Source organism: Mauremys reevesii, linkage group 11 (genome assembly GCF_016161935.1).
Source record: "Mauremys reevesii isolate NIE-2019 linkage group 11, ASM1616193v1, whole genome shotgun sequence".
Lineage (NCBI taxonomy): Eukaryota > Metazoa > Chordata > Testudines > Geoemydidae > Mauremys > Mauremys reevesii.
This window is the reverse complement of record NC_052633.1, coordinates 17,559,644-17,579,003: the sequence shown is the minus strand read 5'-3', so window position 1 is coordinate 17,579,003 and position 19,360 is coordinate 17,559,644. Positions and strand designations below refer to the sequence as shown.

At 47.8% G+C, this 19,360-nt stretch overlaps 1 protein-coding gene across 6 annotated transcripts in view; it reads left to right on the top strand.

Moving 5' to 3' along the window:
* The window catches only part of NRP2 (neuropilin 2), a 140,302-nt gene that overhangs the window by 80,693 nt on the left and 40,249 nt on the right, over positions 1 to 19,360 (top strand). For all 6 annotated transcript variants that reach the window (XM_039494121.1, XM_039494120.1, XM_039494126.1 and 3 more), the window contains one exon: positions 1,284 to 1,436. In XM_039494121.1, the coding sequence (XP_039350055.1) occupies positions 1,284 to 1,436 (153 nt within the window). The remainder of the gene's footprint in view (positions 1 to 1,283; positions 1,437 to 19,360) is intronic.

Genomic DNA, 19,360 nt, shown 5'->3' with positions numbered 1-19,360 from the left:
CAGGTCCACACTGCTTTATTGTGACCTGGCACTGGGTAGGGAATGGCTCTTTCCACTGCACAGTAGTGTTCACCTGATGGCTCTTGTGTGGGTCACTGAGCTCTTGCTGACTGTCATTAACTTTGGGGGCATGGTGATGTTCAGGAAAGCTACAAACAAGCCTTTGCTATTTTTGGCCCCTCCACCGGTGCTTCCGAGTCAGGAGCATCTTCTCTGATGTTCTGAGTGCTGCTGCTTTACAACCGAAGTCCCTTCTCGAGCCTTCATGCAGTGACTTCCTCCCTGCTCAGATGGCACTGCAGCCTCCTCTCTCCGAGCCTAAGCCTCCTCCGGGACTTTCATTGTGCTAGAGCAGTGTCCGTAGGGATGTTACTGCACAGCAAGCTGGCATGCTGTAGAGTCACCCACTGGCTTGCCACACAGTGTTAGACATGGCCTGAGCTTCAAGCCTCCTCTGACACCCGCCCCTGTGGCCCAAGAGCTACCCCTGCCCAAAGTTCTGCTACTGAGGGCTCTGTTCACATCATATAATAATGCTTTAAGCTGAGAATGAAATTTGTCCAGAGACTTCAAAGCACTATGCAAAGGTAGGCAAGCATTGTCCTCATTTTATAGATGGGAAAACTGAGGTACAGAGAGGTTGAGTGACTTGCTCAAGGTCACAAAGTGAGTCAGTGGTGGAGCTGGGAATAGAACCTAGCTCTCTTAACTCTCATCCCTTGGATTATTCCACTAGTCCACTGCTATCCCATAGCTGCATAGGTAACATTTTCATTAGTGGATACTGACCCAGGGGTGACCATTCATAATTCCAGGCATCCTGTTCTCTTCTGCCACGAATGCTTAGATCTGTCACTTGATAGCTGGGCTTTTGCGGCACTCGAGATTCTTTTTTTGGAGCCAGAGTGGAACTACACTGCACCACAAGGGCACTTGGGAAACATTCGTCTCTGACATTTAAGAAGGAATTTAATATTTGGCCACTCCAGGGGATGAAGAGAAGGTGCTGATTAGAGCCTGGAAGCATTTGGTGCCTGCATTTATATTTGCTTAGTTTGGTGGATTAGCTGAAGGACTTGATCTGAGCATTTTGATGATGCAGAATTTAAGGCTGATCCTCAGAGCTGACGAAACATGAGATAGTTTGAAAGCATCTGTGAGGGAGAGATTTCATGCTTTCTTCAGTATTTACGACTTGCCAGCTATTTTAGTTTTTAAATAGCATCTCTCTATTGCAGGTTGTTCTTTAATCAAGTTTTATTTTGTTATGTTCCTTTTATAAGATGCCCAGGTTCCTGTAGGATTCAATTGCAACTTTGACCTCCCTGAAGACCTGTGTGGTTGGTCTAATGACCCTGCAACAGATTATACGTGGTCTTTCCATTCTAGAAGCACCTGGTTCAGCAATTCAGGATCAAGCACTGGGTCCTTACCTGGTAAGCCAATTTATACATTATAAGGGGAAGGGGGGAAAGGCTATGGCATTTTCTCCATGGAAAAGATTATTGCAATGCTGCTTAACAGTGGCAGAGATTGTGCAGAAGTGGATGTTTTCCTTTGTTAATTCTCTGGATATTCTGCTTTGTGGTCTGATAACCATGTCACTGAATTACACTAACTCTCCACTAGAGATGGGCTTGAACCAAGCAGCCTGGTGCTGAGTCTCCTCCCCCCTTCCATATAGGGAAGTTTGGACTTGCATCAAAATCCTGATCCAGATTTTCTCGTGTGGGCCCATCAGTACTCCCCACAGTGTGTTTCCCGCCTCTTGCTATGGGCACACACATCATAATAAGTCCATGGCTGGACAGAGCTTGACTTCAGCTATTCTGCATCCTGTGGTTGCATGGGATAGACTTAAGTCATCTGTTGGGATTGAACTCGCCAGGACCTAAAGATACAAAAAATTCTGCTTACATTTTACTCTTTATCTGTTCCGGCATAGGCCTGTGTTGTGGGAACAGAGGATTTGGTGTTCTAACTAGGACTGAGTGAGGCTTGCAGGGCTTAGCTGAAGAAGGGTTTTGCTAAGATTTGTTTGCAGAGATTGGAAGTGAGACAACCCCTGCAAGTTTGCTTGGAGGCAGAAGTTCCCTATCCCTGTATCTTGGAACCAGCCCTGGGACCTGTGCCATCTTCTTACCTGAGATGACGTTGGAGGAGTGTTGTTGGGGGTACAAAGCAGATTCACCAGCTTCCAAATAACTGGAACCTATGTTCACTTATGTAACCCTTCTGCCCCTCTGAGTTGGCAGCAACAAGGGCCGGGTTCAGTATCCAGGGGTTCCGTTTCAATAACACAATGCAAAACCGGCTCGAGCCCCCACCCAGTGACCTGGGACAATTACCAACCAGCGCCTCTAGGAGGCAGTCTGAGTGTAGCAAAATCCTTTTAATAAAGGAGGGAAACAATGTGGCATCACGTTGGAGAGACACCACAAACAGGACTATACACAAACCATAAGCAAAACCCCCCTCCAAGTACATTTGGCACTGTCCTTGGGGTCTTAAGTCCAATCACCCCAAAGTCCAACAACCCAAAAGTCTCAGTCTCCGGTCAGTGCCACCCCAGAGTTCAAAAGTTTATCTGCAGAGTTTTACCCCAGCCTGGGTGGAAATGGGGGCACACAGGTGCTAGGGACACCTTACGTGGGCCAGGGCCGACTGCCCGCTTCTCCGTGGAGTTCTGCTGCAGCCTTCACCACGACTGGCTCCACTCCACCAGCTGTGCCGCTCCTCCAGCAGACCCGTGAACCACGCCAGCCGCCCCCACAAACCGCTCCACACTGCTCACTGTTCCATGGGCTGCTCCAACGTGCTGCAAACTGCTCCGCTCTGCCAGCTGCTTGGTGATAGATCCTCAGGCTCTCCTACCACTTAACACAGCACTCAGTGATCTTAGCTTAGTAAGCTTAGCTCTTTTAGTGATTTCAACTTGTAGTAGGAGAGCCCCACTGCCACATGGCCCAACGTGAATTCAGGTCAGCAGCCTCTAGATGGACTCCTAAAGGATTCAAAATTAGCTCTGCTCTTTAACAGTGGAGAGAGGAGGAAGTGCAATTGGTGTTCCAGGCCCTCCAAAGGGGCCCATACCATCAGGTACACACACCAGTCCCCAGCCTCTCTCCCTTCACTGGGTTTTGGAACCCCTGTCCCTTGTCTGGCAAGTACTATTTAATGTAGGTTGAGTCATTTCTGTCATAAAGCAGTCTCATAGTTCCTCATTCACATAATTAAGGTAACAGCCCCTTTTTTTCCTTCCTGCCCCAATAACAAAGAAATTGGGGATTCCACAGTGTGAAAATAACCTTCCCATGCTGCTGTGTGTTATGCTAAGTGGAGTGGGTTTACCAATGCAAATGCACATTCCTAAAATTCCTTTGCCCACTCCTCATAATGTACCACCAGATGTCAGGGTAGGGTTCATCCTGACTCTGCTTACATCCTCCCCCCAGCCGAGAATTTGTCGTCCCGACAAATCACATTCCCTACTATACCAACTTACTGGTCCTCCAAAGGGCCTCAGATAGCCCACTTTAGCTTTCACAAACCTGTGTGCTAAAGGTATTGGCTCCTCACTAATCACCCCAGGTGCATCGTAGTTAGCCGTTTCACTGGTCTTATTACTCTGTCTCGCCTATGAAGAAACTCTGTTGCTGTGGTAGGGGACATCCTCTTGAGTGACGGATGGGGAGGTTTCCTGTGAGTTCCTCAGATACTGGCATAGGCCCCTGCATTTCTAGTTCTAACAGTGGAGGATCGAAGGTGCTTGGGACATCTTCCATCTGTATGTCGCCACTGTCCAATAATCTGTGTAAGTCATTACATGGGGGTTCCACCAGTGGCTCAGGAGTGTCAGGAATGGGCCTAAATACTTCTGCCATAGGGTTTAGGCGGAAGAGGAGGTAGTCTCTTTTGATTCAGCTGATCGAGACTGCAATCTTGTCTTCATCCTAGGATACACCATGGTTGTGTCTTCCTCCTCAGATTCACTCTCAGATGTGCTGAGTAGGGGTAGGTTAGCTGCAGGAGGCTGGCTGTCCACGTTGGGAAGTGGCTTTGGTACAGCACCTTCGTTCTGCCCAATTGCCCTGTTGTGGCCCATCTCATAAGGGCTGCCTACCACCACCGGGAGCAAAAGGTTTCTATGCACGGTCTTTGTCTGCCCTGGACCCTCTTCAGGTTTGATCTTGTAGACCGGCAGGTCTCTAGCTTTTCCATCACCAAGTAAGGTATTGCCTTCCATCTGTCAGCTATCTTGTGTTTGCCAGCAATACCAAATTTCGCAGCAGGACTCTGTCCCTGGCTGGAGCTCTTAGCATCATATCGATGTTTGTTACGATCTGCATTCTTCTGAGCTGCAGATGCAGCTAAGTGGTAAGCATCCCGCAGCTTTTCTCGTAGTCGGGATACATATTGCTGATGGGTTTCATAGCTATCGCCATCCTCTGATACACCAAAGCACAGGTCTATGGGTAATCTTGGTTCTCGCCCAAACATCAAGAGATATGGGGTGACTCCGTAGCATCATTCTTGGTGGCGTTGTAGGCGCACCAGAAATGCAACATGTTGGCTCCAGGTTGCCTTCTGCTCTGGCCGCAAAGTCCCTAACATATCCAACAGGGTTCGTTGAACCTCTCTGGCTGAGGGTCACCCTGCGGGTGATAAGGCGTTGTCCTCGACTTTTAATTCCTGCTATCCTCAGCACCTCCTTCAGAAGGTGACTCTCAAAGTCTCGTCCCTGATCCGAGTGTATCCGGGCTGGGAATCCATAAACTGAGAAATATTTTTCCCAAAGTACCCGGCGACAGTGGTGGCCCTCTGATCACGTGTGGGATATGCCTGCGCATATCGCGTATAATGGTCGGTCACGACCAGAATGTTCCCAATATTCCTCTTGTCCACTTCTAAAGACAAGAAATCAATGCAAACCAGCTCCAGAGGTTTGTTGCTGGTAATGTTCTTCAGATATGCAGCCCTCGTGGGCAGAGTTTTCCTTTGAACACATCGAGCGCAGGTCTCACATTTCCTGCGAACATCTTCAGCCATCCGGGGCCAATAGAACCTACTTGGATAAGTTCCAGGGTCCTCTCCATCCCTAAATGTCCAAAGTCATCATGCAGGGCCCTCATGGCCAGGCCTCTGTACTCTTTTGGCAGCACTAGTTGGTTCCGTTGCCTTTGTAGAGGGTCTGTGGTCACACGGTGTAGCACTCCCTGAATCAGTTTTAGCTTGGTCCATTCTCTCAATAGTAGTTTGCCCTCTGGGGTAGGTGGGACAACCGCAGTTGGGCCTCGCCTCCCTTTGGCAAGTAGCGTATCACGAATGTCAATATCTTGCAGCTGGGCTTCCTGCCAGTCAGCCGCATTGAGCACGGGCAAGGGAGATTGGTCCAAAGCAATATAGTTCACTGAAGCAGAAGGCACGCATTCAGGGGGCAGTCCCAAAGCTTCAGCAACGCATCCATGAAGGCTCTCATGGGCCTCTGGCTCTCGGCGACTCACACTGCAAATAGCTCTCACTCCATCCGTGGGTATCACAGCAACTCCTGGTGCTTGTGGACGCCTGGACAATGCATCTGCATCTACATTGCTTCTCCTGATCGGTATTGAATGCTGAAGTCATAGCTAGCCAAAGCGGCCACCCATCTTTGCCCTGTAGCATCCAGTTTAGCACTTGTTAACACATAAGTCAGTGGGTTGTTGTCTGTCCACACCTGGAACTGAGCACCATACAAGTAGTCTCGAAATTTCTCAGTGATGGCCCATTTCAAGGCCAAGAACTCCAGCTTGTGGGTGGGATAGCGTGTTTCACTATCAGACAGTCCTCGGCTGGCAAAGGCTACAGGTTTACGCGTGCCTTCCGCCTCCTGGTACAGTACTGCTCCCAGACCCTCCAAACTGGCATCTGTATGCAGGATAAATGGTTTGCTTGGGTCAGCAAAGACTAGGACAGGGGCATGAGTTAGGCAAGTAATGATTTCTAAAGCCTTTTCACATCTCTCATTCCACCGTGGCCCAAAGGGGGCCATAGTGTCTCTGCACGGAAGGCCTTTTATTCCTGGTCTTAGATTTGTTCTTGCTGGACTGATATCCCCTGGTAAGATCATTGAGGGTTTTACAATTGTAGCATAGTTTTTACAAATCTGCGGTAGTAGCCACTAAACCCAAGGAAAGTCTTGAGTTCTCTGTAGTTGCTTGGACGTGGCCATGTAGTGAGTGCTTCTATTTTATCAGGATCAGTACTCACACCCTCTTGGGACACGATGTGGCCCACATACTTCACTGAGGTCCTGCAGAACTGGCATTTGTCAATTGAAAGCTTCAAACCATAATCCTCCAACCTATCAAGCACTTTAAGAAGTCTTTCTTCATGCTCTTCCAAAGTTCTTCCCATCCCAATCAGGTCGTCCACAGGAGCTAACACTTGCAGTAAATTCATGTCTCCACAACTTTCTCCATAAGACGTTGAAATGTGGCAGGTGCTCCAGAAATCCCTTGGGGCATGCAACTGATAAAACCCTAATGGGCAGATGAAGGCTGTCTTCTCCTTATCTTCTTCACCCAGAGGGATCTGGTAGTATCCAAGATCCAACACAGAGAACCACTGGCTTCCCAGTAAACAGTCTAAAGCATCTTGGACTCGAGGCATTGTGTACTGATCAACCACTGTACGCGGTTCAGGGTGCGGTAGTCAATACACATCCGGATTGTCCCAGTCTTTTGACGGACCACCACAATGGGTGAGGCGTATGAGCTGCGGGACTCTGTAATGATGCCATTTGCAGCCAGCTCTTGAAGATGTTGTCGCACATCTTCCATCTCGGAGAGAGCAAGCCTCCTAGATCTCTCTCGGAAAGGTCGGGAGTCATGTAGTCCGATGTTGTGCTCTACTCCTTTGCACATCCCACATCCCACTCATGCAGTGAGAACACCTTGGGTCTTTCACAAAGTTTCCTCCTCAGACGATCTTTCCACTCCTCCGACAATGGTGAATCTCCAAAGTCAAACTTTGCTGGGTCTATTGTCGGAACTTGAGTCTCACACTGGGGTTTCACAATTGATTCAGGCTCAAGAGGTCTGCTATCTTTTGTCCTTGCTTCACAACAACATCTCGACTTGTTTCATTAGCAATCAGTATAGTCACCTTTTCCTGGGCTTCAGCAGGTAGGGTTATGACTCCACTGGGGACCAGCACTCCTTCCGGGAGCTCTCCTTCAACTGGCTGCTCTATCATTGCTAGTGCCCCTTTACTGCCTTTCAGCCTGGTACTCATGACAAGCACCTCTTGCTCTGTCCTTGCGGGCACTACTAAGGGGGTTGTGCCCATGTACTTCAGTGCCCCAATCGGTAGCTCAGATGTCTCCTTTTTAGCACTCTCAATCTTCCTATAGGCTTCAGCACAAAGCGTATGGATCATCAGGGTACTCAGATACTGGTCTCCAGCCCGTCGCCTGCAGTAATCCGCGAGCACCTTGAAGAGACTGGAGTTGGTCCCTATCAGCACAGACACATCAGAGGTTCCTTTAGGGTCAGGGCATATTAAGGCAGCTGTGTCTACCTCTTCCGTTACCCCAGCAACCTCCTCTGGGAATTCCAGGTGCACTATGACATACCCTTGGTAGGGTATTCATCCATGCTGAGGCCACACAGACCAATGCCAGTCAGTGGCTGTATAGGCAGGTGCCTAAGCATCTGTTGGTAGAATGACTGAAATATAATAGTCACTTGAGATCCAGTGTCAAGCACGGCTTTACACTCCACCCTTCAATCCTCACCATGACCTCTGCTCGCGGCCCTATCAGTCCTGCAGGGATCCCAGCTGGACGGTCTCTTTTGGGGGAATCTTCAAATCCTGTAGGTCTAGGTGGTCTCTGTCCCCAGACCTTCCGGCCGCTACTGGGTCTCTCCCAACTGCTCCTCAGCTAGGAGGGTTCTCTTCCTTATGGCAGTTAGTAGCACTGTGCCCATCCTGGCCACACCGATAGCAAAAGAATTGCCCTTTCCCCTTTGCCGGGTGGGACAGTGGCTCTAGATACTGACTTCTCCATTGTCACAGTCTGAGGCTCCTTATTCCTGGAAATCTTAGCTCGGTCAACGGTGCTTTGCAGCTCAGCTATCCGTTCTGCCAGGACCTGCATTTGTTGGGCAAGTTCCTCTGTAGTGCTCACCATCAGTACACTGGCCATTTGCAGTGGCGTTGTGCTGGCTGGTTCCAATGTTTGGGCTTCCCAACACTCGCTGGCAGCCTGCCTTTCTTCCTCTTCCTGACCTCCTGTATCAGCTGGGAGTAACTTGGGGGATGATCCTGCCGTTCTCTTAGTCGGAGATGAAGTAGGATCGGGTTCTGATACCGAGTCCCTCTTACAACTTGAGCCAGTCTGGTCTGATCCATCTGCTCAGCAGTCACTGCTCCCCTCATAACAGCTCTCTGAAGCAGTCTCTCCAGCCTCTGTATATAGGCTGAAATTTTCTCACCCCTTTCCTGTCGGGAATCAAGGAATTTACAGTAACTGTCTTCAGGGCTCTCTACGCTCCCAAAGGTATTATCAAGGGCCTCTAGGCAGTCCTTCACACTGACCTTAGGGTCAATGAGCTTCAGGGTGCGAAGCACATCTAATGCTGGGCCACTAAGGCTCTCTATTAGACACCTTCGCACATCAGGTCCCACTCCGCAGCATTTCAGTGGTATGCTCCAACCAGGGTTCAAACTCCTCTTCCCAGCAAATAACCTTAACTTACGACAAGAGTTTGACGTAGCATAGGCCAACACAATCTTTTCCAATATATGCCCCAGTGCTTGTGCCCAATCATTGGCTGAGGCTGCCGCCCTGAGCTAGCTGCAGGACTGGGGCCCAACAAATCCGACATATTAGCCATTATACAAACAGTAATTCCTCAAAATATAAAGACAATTGTTTCCCAATACAGTGGAACACTCAACAGATGCTTGCGAGGGTACTGACCCAGGGATCCCGGACGAGCCCCCCAAAATGTAACCCTTCTGCCCCTCTGAGTTGGCAGCAACAAGGGCCGGGTTCAGTATCCAGGGGTTCCGTTTCAATAACACACTGCAAAACCGGCTCGAGCCCCCACCCAGTGACCTGGGACACCAACCACCCCCGGCGCTCTAGGAGGCACATTTCCCACTTCCAAGCACGAAGTCTGAGTGTAGCAAAATCCTTTTAATAAAGGAGGGAAACAATGTGGCATCACGTTGGAGAGACACCACAAACAGGACTATACACAAACCATAAGCAAAACCCCCCTCCAAGTACATTTGGCACTGTCCTTGGGGTCTTAAGTCCAATCACCCCAAAGTCCAACAACCCAAAAGTCTCAGTCTCCGGTCAGTGCCACCCCAGAGTTCAAAAGTTTATCTGCAGAGTTTTACCCCCCCCCAGCCTGGGTGGAAATGGGGGGGGGCACACACAGGGTGCTAGGGACACCTTACGTGGGCCAGGGCCGACTGCCCCGCTTCTCCGTGGAGTTCTGCTGCAGCCTTCACCACGACTGGCTCCACTCCACCAGCTGTGCCGCTCCTCCAGCAGACCCGTGAACCACGTCAGCCGTCCCCCACAAACCGCTCCACACTGCTCACTGTTCCATGGGCTGCTCCAACGTGCTGCAAACTGCTCCGCTCTGCCAGCTGCTTGGTGATAGATCCTCAGGCTCTCCTACCACTTAACACAGCACTCAGTGATCTTAGCTTAGTAAGCTTAGCTCTTTTAGTGATTTCAACTTGTAGTAGGAGAGCCCCACTGCCACATGGCCCAACGTGAATTCAGGTCAGCAGCCTCTAGATGGACTCCTAAAGGATTCAAAATTAGCTCTGCTCTTTAACAGTGGAGAGAGGAGGAAGTGCAATTGGTGTTCCAGGCCCTCAAAAGGGGCCCATACCATCAGGTACACACACCAGTCCCCAGCCTCTCTCCCTTCACTGGGTTTTGGAACCCCTGTCCCTTGTCTGGCAAGTACTATTTAATGTAGGTTGAGTCATTTCTGTCATAAAGCAGTCTCATAGTTCCTCATTCACATAATTAAGGTAACAGCCCCTTTTTTTCCTTCCTGCCCCAATAACAAAGAAATTGGGGATTCCACAGTGTGAAAATAACCTTCCCATGCTGCTGTGTGTTATGCTAAGTGGAGTGGGTTTACCAATGCAAATGCACATTCCTAAAATTCCTTTGCCCACTCCTCATAATGTACCACCAGATGTCAGGGTAGGGTTCATCCTGACTCTGCTTACACTTAATTTTGATGAACATGGACTGAGTTTTGTGCAGGAAATTCAAGGGTCCCATTCAGTCAACTTGAGGTTCAGATGAATATTTCACCCAGCTTTACTTCTGTTCCAGATGCCACATGGAGGCACAAGGACTTTAATGCCTGCATCTAAAGAGCATGAGGATTTGATGGATCGAGTTGACCCCTCCCATTGGCTCTTACCAATAGATTTGAGTGTTGAAACCAAAACATTCAACCTGTCAGCCACATGACAGAGGCACTGGCCAGACTGACAGTTCTAACAGCCAATTAGAAGGCAGTATAGGGAGCACCTGGCAGGCAAAGCCAAAGAGGAATGCATATATATATTGTGACAAAGTCCCTCTTCTACCTTGGTGGGTCCTGCACTTCTTGGCGGATTTGCTCACCTCAGTGATCTTCCCCTCTGGTGGAACCCACAGTCTGGGTCAACTCCTCCTGTGTCTGATCAGGAGTTGGGAGGATTGGGGGAAACCCAGGCCCGCCCTCTACTCCGGGTTCCAGCCCAGGGCCCTGTGGAATGCAGCTGTCTATAGTGCCTCTTATAACAGCTGCATGACAGCTACAATTCCCTGGGCTACTTCCCCATGGCCTCCTCCAAACACCTTCTTTATCCTCACCACAGGTCCTTCCTCCTGGTGTCTGATAATGCTTGATTGTATGATAATTCCTCAATCCTCCAGCAGCACACCCTCTCAGTCTCAGCTCCTTGTGCCTCTTGCTCCCAACTCCTCACACGCACTTCTCTCCTCTGGCTCCGCCTCCTTGACTGGCGTGAGCTCCCCTTTTTATACCAGGTGCCCTGATTAGCCTGCCCTGATTGGCTGCAGGTGCTCCAATCAATGTAGCTCTCTCCGGTGCCTTCTAGAAAGTTCTTAATTGGCCCCAGGTGCCTTAATTACCCTGGAGCAACTGCCATTTTGGTTCCCATGGTACTAGGGATTTGCTTAGCCTGGGGCTAACATACCTGTTCCTGAGTACTTTCCTCTAGCCATCCGACCTTGCTCCATCACAATATATATATGAAATACATTGAATGAGGAGAGTCCACTACACCTCTACACACACCTCACTCTTAAACACATATATGCGTGTGCACACACTCTTACTTATACACACACAAACGCACGCACACACACTTTTTCCCATTGACCAATAGGGCACCCAGATATCTTACAGCCCCCGTCAGCACTGTATTAAGCACAGGCTCTCTGGACATCTGACAGATTCTTTGGCTTGACACAGGTCACAGTGTGAAAAATGGAGAAACACATTTTCATATTTTGAGTGTTTATCTCTTCAGCCTTTGAGTGCTTGAGAAGATTAATATCTGAAGATCACTGGGGCCTCAGGCAACAGGAGAGAACACTTACCGCCAGTCCCAGGCTTAATAACCCTCCCCATATGATTCGCTGTAATAATGTTTAATTAATGTAATAAGCCTCCTGCAAGTAGGAAAAAAAATTACTTATTTTTATAACTCAGACTCAATTTTTCATTTCATTTCCTCTCCCCCGAGTCTTCCTACAATTAATTGCCCTTTTTTTCTTAAAAGACTCGTATGTGTTTGTTTAGGGACAATCTGGGATGAGTGATGCTCCTGCAGAGGATATGGCCTTCTCTGCATATCTGCAACATTAGTGGAGTTTTTCTTCCTCTGTCCTTCACTTTCTTACCCTGCCTCTCTTTTTCTCTGCTACTTCTGAATTGCAGGTCCCTCTAGTCCTTAGGGCCTGTTCCCCAGCCCACTAAAGCTGGTGGGAGTCTTTCTGTTGATTTAGTGAGCTTTGCAGCTGGCCACCACAGAGCGATTTCTCTAAGTAGTTGTTGTTTGCATTACAGTGGCAGCTAGAGTGTAGCGGTAGCCGTGTTGGTCCCAGGATATTAGAGAGACAAGGTGGGTGTTGTCTCTCCAGTAGCGCCTAGAGTCCCCCACGGAGTTTGGAGCCCCATTGTGCTAAATCCTCTACAGACACATAGGACAAGAGAGTCCCTGCCCTGAAGAGCCTACAGTCTAAACAGACGGGACAGACAGGGAGGAAACACAGGCATCGAGGGAGGAAGTGATTTGCCCAAGATCACACAGCAGATCAGTGGCAGAGCTGCGAATAGAGCCTAGGTCTCTTTTTGAGCCTGGAATGTTTCATGACAACAAGGCTACCGAAAGGCGAGCTGGCTCCCCAAAGTGGTGCTGGCCCCTTCTCCTCCCTCTGCCGCCACTCTCACCTGAAGCGCCGAGTCCGTGAGAAGAGCCAGTGGCTTTAGAATCACAGCTGGCCCTGCCACGTTGATCAGTTACACCCTGTTGTTTTGAGAAGAATGTCAGACACGATCATGTATGAGCCGCCTGGCTGTGAGCGTGTCTAGCTTTTCACTGCATTGAAGAAATATAAAGGGATTTATACAAAAAAGGACCATTGAGTCTAACTTTGTTCCCGCTTTAAGAAATTAGGAAGGAAAACACAACACAAAGGGAAACAACTATTAGCTTTTTCCAGCTTTAAAAAGAGACCTGTAATGTTAAAAAGAGCCTCTTGTAGCCTGCTGACTGGGAGCAGAGTAGCTGTATTGTTAGTTCACACTCCTTCATTCCTCTGATGGTTTTCTAGTCACCCCCTCCGGCATTTTGCTTCTACTTATAAAACTCATCATCAGACACCAGGCAAGAAAGGATAAAACGTCCTTTCTGTTCAGGGTGGTCTTTCCTTCTGAACCCCTGCTCCTACAAAGGGTGAGCAGTTGGGTGAAGGAGAGCAGCTGTGCTTAGTTTAGGGGCAGGGCACATGCTAATGAGGGGTTCAAAGTTGTTGGAGATCCTTAAATTTTAAGGTGCTGACCCGGAATGCTTGGCTCTCCCATGATAGAAAGCAATGCACTGTGCCTTTAAGAGGTATGTGGAATGTGTTTCTGTTTCTTCATCAGATGGCAAAACAAAAAAATTAAATTAAAAGGAGGGGCCGTGGCTAAGTGAGCATGGGAAGGAGGAAGTGGCCATGCTGAAATATCATCTGAAAGGCATTTGATTAGAAAAGTCTGTCGAAAGACAGGCTCAGATTCCTTAGATCTCTTCCCATTTCATTTTGTGTGTGTGCTCACAATTATTCCTCTTCTTTGGCATGGATAATGGCTCCTCGAGACTGCCAAGACACCCTCTGCTTTCATTCCACTAGTTTTATTTCTGAGATACTCTCACAGGCACCTTGGAGTTTCTTTTATCAGCACCATGTTCCTTGTGCTTTTAGCGACATGGATTGTCTCCATGTCATCTCTTAAAACCTCCCATGACAAATTCAGCTATCCCTACTGGCGAAAGTGGAGCCAAGCTGCTCAACTCAGCAGAAGCCTGTTCTTACTCCAGCTGCTATTTGCCTTTTTGTGGGGCAAAGGAACCCAGTTTCTTCCACTGTCGTGCCCTGAAGAGGGATTGCAGTGTTTTCTCTATGGATTTTCACATGCGTCCCAGATTTCCCGTTAGCTGCCTAGAAGGAATTTACCACAATTTGCAACAGAATCAGGTTTCAATGAGGTTCTGATCCTGCTCCCCTGGAAGTCAATGGCAAAACGCCCATTGGTGTCAGTGGGGCAGGATCCAGGCCCTGAGAGACCTGAAGAAAACCCCACTTATTCCAGTTGTTAAGCTGGGTGTCTTGAGACGGGTAGGTGCTGACGAGCCCTGCCAAAGTCATCATCTTCACTGACTGCCGGGAGTCTGAAAAGATACTGGGCATCATATTTCCAACTGGTATAAATCAGTCTTGTTCCATTGCCATCAGCGGAATACGCCAGCTGAGAATCTGGACCACGGATGTTTAGACTTTTTTACAGTTGTTAAGGAAATGATTAGAAGATGTTACAAGAACACTGTCAGTTTAGAAATCCGAGAGCTCCATCATCCCTCCCTTATACTTCCGTTCCTATCTATCCAAGTGAGCAAAGGTTTTTCAGCCCTACGTATGGGAAATAAGCACCTGTATGAATCCACCATTGCTAACCACACCTGTGACTCTACAAAACTAATGGGTAGGATTTTTACAATGTATCTTTTCCCCTATTGTACTTTCTCTGAGACTGAGCCATGAAAATCAATAGAGAGAATTTCACTGTGGGTTTTGGTCACTTTGTGGGGCAGAAGTACTGCCGTACTTGGGTTGCAGATCCAGCAGGGGAAGGTTTATTTGTTTAAAAATGTTTCCAATGGGGAAATGTTTGCATTGCTCTGAGGTTTTGCAAGAGCTCATTTTGTAAAAATAACACAAATATTGGGCCATAGTTAAGCTGCCAGTGACCCTTTTACCATCCTTGTGTTATTCCTCTGGAGTTTTTAAGGGCTAATTTTTTATCGCAGTCCATGAGAATGTAGGCACTCGGACCCCAATCCTGCCTCATTGAATCAATAAAAGCTTTGCTGTTAATTTCCATGGAGTAGGATTGGGCCAGTCCTGCGCATAGGGCCAGACTGTGATACCCTTGCTTGTGCTGAATAGAGCCTGACGCCAGGAGGGGTCCCAGTGAGGTTCGGGGGCGTATTTGCAGTGTTACGTCCTGCCCAGTGTCAGTAAAGGTGACACAGTTTGACTCTTTAAGGCCAAGCCCAATCACTTTGAAGTCAGTGGAAGTTGGAGTCGAGTGAGCCATCCGGTCCTAACTTGTGCGAATAGCCTCTGATCCTTGCGAGCTTTGCCAACACCCCAACTAAGGTGGAGGTGAGGAGCTGCACTGCCCCAAGAACAGACCCCGAACCACACCGTGAGTTACAGTGTGATTGCTGATTCTTCCCTTGCTCCCAGCCCTACACCTGGTGCTGATCCCTTCACCTGGTGCACCAGCTAAGCTGCTCAAGCCACTCCCCACGCTCATGCACAAGAGGGAGAGCAGCAGCCCTGCAATGGCGGCCCCTCCCTTCCCCCTGTGATGCAGGTAGCCTGAGCTGGGGAGAAAGGGATTCCTTATGTCCCTTACTCTCCTGCACTGCAGCACAGCCAGGGTCACACTCTGTCCCTGAACGCCTGGCAAAACTCCCATTAACTTCAGTGACAGGAGTACTTGGCCTTAGGCTTATACACAGAGGCCAATCTTCCTTCCGTGGCGTATACATGGATGTTTGCGTTCCTTTGCTCCACGTACAAACGTCCGCATATTGCCTGTAAAACTGGGCAGGAGAATTCTTTGGAAAGCAAAGAGGATTTTTTAAAATGTTAGGTAGTGGACTGGCTCGTCCCATGGATTCATGAAAATGGCTCAATAGCGAGTGACTCCCAGGGCCAGGTTTTGAAACGTGTGCGTGCCCAACATGTGTCAACAAAAACGGATGCCTGGATGGTGCATGTAATGCCTTTATTTGTGGGTTGATGTCTTTCGTTGTGCATGCATAAAAGTGTGTAGGCACACAGACTGGTGTATGGGAGCCTGGGTACACACACATCCGATTCATACAAAAGTGCGCCGTTTCCATTATTTTGTAGGTGATCCTCATGCAAATATTGAGCAGAACATGTATCATAAACATTTGGCTTTAACTACTACTTGAGCGTCTGAGGCACTAAGCACCCACAACCAGAATTCATATGGCCCTCATATTGGAGAACCCCACAATCAGTATGAATTTTTAGCTTACCAACACCCCTGCGAGGTAGGGGAGGGTTTCACAGATGGAGAGCTAAGTACAAGGTCACACAGCAGGTCAGTAGCATAGCTAGGAACTGAACCTCAGATCAGTGCCCTGTCCACTGGATCATTTACTGCAAGCTTGGAAAAGCAGGAGCTAGCTATAGATACGTAGATACAGATGGAAGTGGTAGTTGTGAATATGACCTAGTGAGGGAAATCACAGACAGCAAAGCTCTGCAACTAGCAGCAGGACATGAAGACCTAAAGGAGCAGGAGAATGTATTTGCTTTAGCCAATATGAGGCAGGTGTTGGTGAGGTACCGTGCTTTCACTGAAAGTCCCAGAGGAGTTAGCTTTGTAATAATGGTCAGTGCAGTGACTTGTGAACGAGGTCTAGGTGAATGCAAAGATCCTGCATAAGAATAGCAATTGTAAGTCAACAATGTCCAGTGAAGAGGAAACTCTATGACCTTTGACTGAGAATTGTGGTAATTGATTGTCTATATCCGACCCAACGTGTTCTGTTGGAACACCTCCAGATGTGCTGTTGTGACCAGTCATTGTATCTGTTTTTCTTGGGAGCCAATTGTTGTGTATTCAGGAACCAAGTACAGATAGATTGACCTTGTGAGATAAGCTGCTGTACCAACTCATGATTTAAGCATGACCTGAGCTGTGAGACTTCATCTCCTGCTGCACCTAATACTCTCTCAGATGGCTCGCTAGTAGGAGGGGAAGGTGCTAGCCAAAAGAAGTGCGTGTTGGCCAGATGGTTTGTTTGGATTTCCAGATGGTTTGTTTGGAGGATCAGTCTTCTGATTGATCTGGGGCTCACTAAGGTGCACATATAATTGATTATGCTGTTGTCTGGTCGGTGATAGTTGCATGTTCACGCTGCTCTTGCTCTACTAAATCCAGATGCATCCATAAATCTCCATGGGAAGTGACAGAAGCACCAATTGCAGAAACAGCAGTAGGCTAAGATGCCTGAACATATTTGTCCTGTGAACTGGCCTTTTGAACCTCTGATCCCAGTTCTGTGGGAGCCTTATCGACTGTGCCATTAGCAAGAACAGATGCTTTGAATCAAAGATCCAGGGAAGTGGCTGAAATGCATTTTTTGATCCTGAAAGGATTGATCAAATCTTCTGTATAGTCTTTCTTCAAATGTTTTAGCAACACAAGAGATTTTCTTTCAGGTGTCTTCTCTGCGCTGCAAGCCTTCCATTAACTGTGTCAAAAATATCAACTACTGGAACAGCGAGGCTCTGACATGCTGCGTCAGCAATTAGCTCTGCGGTGGCCTTGTTTAGTTGGTCTCAGCATGTTCACAAGGCTTTTCATTAAGGTCCCTCCAGCCATTAGAATGACCCACTAGCTTCATGTTCAAATGGCATAGCAAGTAATGCCTGCCTTTGCTCAACTAGTCTCTCTAAACTGCATTATAAAGCACAAAAACACATCCCAACAAAACCTGCTGTCAGCTGCAGGGGAGCAGTTGGTGGAATTGCCCAAAGAATGAGCACACCTGTGAATCATACTGCTTGGTATTGTTCAAATAGGTCAAGACAGCACTTTATCACTCCAAAAAGAGACCAGCCGAGAGTCCTTATAAACACAGGGAACTTAGAGTTTCAGCAGCCTACTACATCTCTGAAAGAGGTTATGTTGAGGCGATGTTGGATTGTTTTGGGCAGAATTTCAGAAGATTCTTTGATTACACACACTGCTGGAAATGGGAAGGGTTAACAGGTCAAATCAGCCCTGCTGTATAAGTAGACACAACTTTACTGAAGTCAACATATTTTCACCAGGGCTGGATTTAGACCAGGCTGTTTTCCTGGCTCAGTGGTGGCGTGATGCACAGCCAGATCAATGTGTGCATATGCACAAAGCAAGGTGACGGTGCCATATTTTTTCAACTATGTAATTTGTGCAACCTCCTGGTTTTTTTCAGAGCCTTTGACCATCTTCAAGACCTTGGGATCTAGGGTTGCTCAGTACCTCACTCGATGAGGCCACTTTTATTTAGATTCCTAAATGAGGATTGACTCTAGCTTTGGGAAGCTGGGTATGCAGAGGCCACATTTAGGATCGAGGCCCCATTGTGCTAGGTGCTGTACAAACACGTAGGAGGACATCCCTACCCCAAACAGCTTACAGTTCAAGGCACCAGTTCTGCAATTGAATCCACCACAAAGCCCCTGGTACCAGACAGAGCCCCGTTAACTTGATTGGATCCCTCCCAGGACACAAGGATCTCATGGCAGGATCAAAGTCTAAGAAGTCAAGCAACACATGGAGGATGCGGATACAGTCAAATATACTCCATTTTCAGAAAGTGCTAAAAACTCAGAAATCCAAGTGGTGTTTTTTATTCCTGACTGGGTGACTTGCCTGGGAAGCAGTTTTAGCTTCAAGATAATTATACTGTTGCTGTTCATTTTTTTCTTTGTGAGAGTATTTTTTTGTTTGTTTGGTTGGGTTTGTTTTTCCTTTGAAAAGGCTGATGGGGAATTATAGAAAGAGAATTTGAATTCAGGAGACCTTGGCGACTGATTATATCTTATCACTGCTTATGAGTGAAGTACAGCTTGTTCTTTTTGCTTCCTCCACTTGTTTATCTCTTGCATCTTCTCCTCCTCCACCACCACTCTCTAGTGAATCACTAGTCCCCTCCTCCATTAGAGAGCAGCATGGTACTTTTTCAAATGATTTTCATTCAGCTGGGACTTGGCAAACACGCTTTGGTTTTTTCTCTGCTGATGTTTGCATTAAAGTGGACAAAGTGGACAAATTCATGTGAAGTCAGTGGAATTTCTCAAGGAATGAATGTGTCTCTGTTACTTTTTGATCATATGTCCAGGGAGTACACAAAAGTTTAGTATTTTGGTCAAACAAAATTTGACTTTAATTTCATTTAACTGTTGCAGCAGCAGTAGAAAATTGATTGTATGGGTTTTTTTGGGTGGGAGGGGAGGGATCTGTCTTCTGGTGTTTTTGAAACCTGAGTTCAGTCAATCTACAGGTCTCTGTTTCAAGTTCTGGAGATGCATTTGGTCTGATTTTCAAATTGCTCAGTGTTGAACTAATTTTTCTGTTGATATTGGTGGTAAAACTTCAGTGGGAGCAGACTTAGGCCAATTAAGAGTTTTTCAAAATCCCACCCATCAAGGTCAAAGGAGCTAAGACAGCAGGAGTGCAGTAGAGAGAGGAAACTACACATCACTAAGGCCTGATCTACACTGCGGGGGGAGGAGTGTCAATGTAAGATACGCAACTTCAGCTACGCGAATACAGTAGCTGAAGTCGATGTATCTTATTCCGACTTACTTCCCGTCCTCACGGCGCAGGATCGACGTCCGCAGCTCCCCCATCAACTCCGCTACCGCTGCTTGCTCTGGTGGAGTTCCAGAATCGATGGGAAGCGCGTTCGGGGATCGATATATATCGCAATATCCCCGATAAATCGATCGCTACCCCTAAGG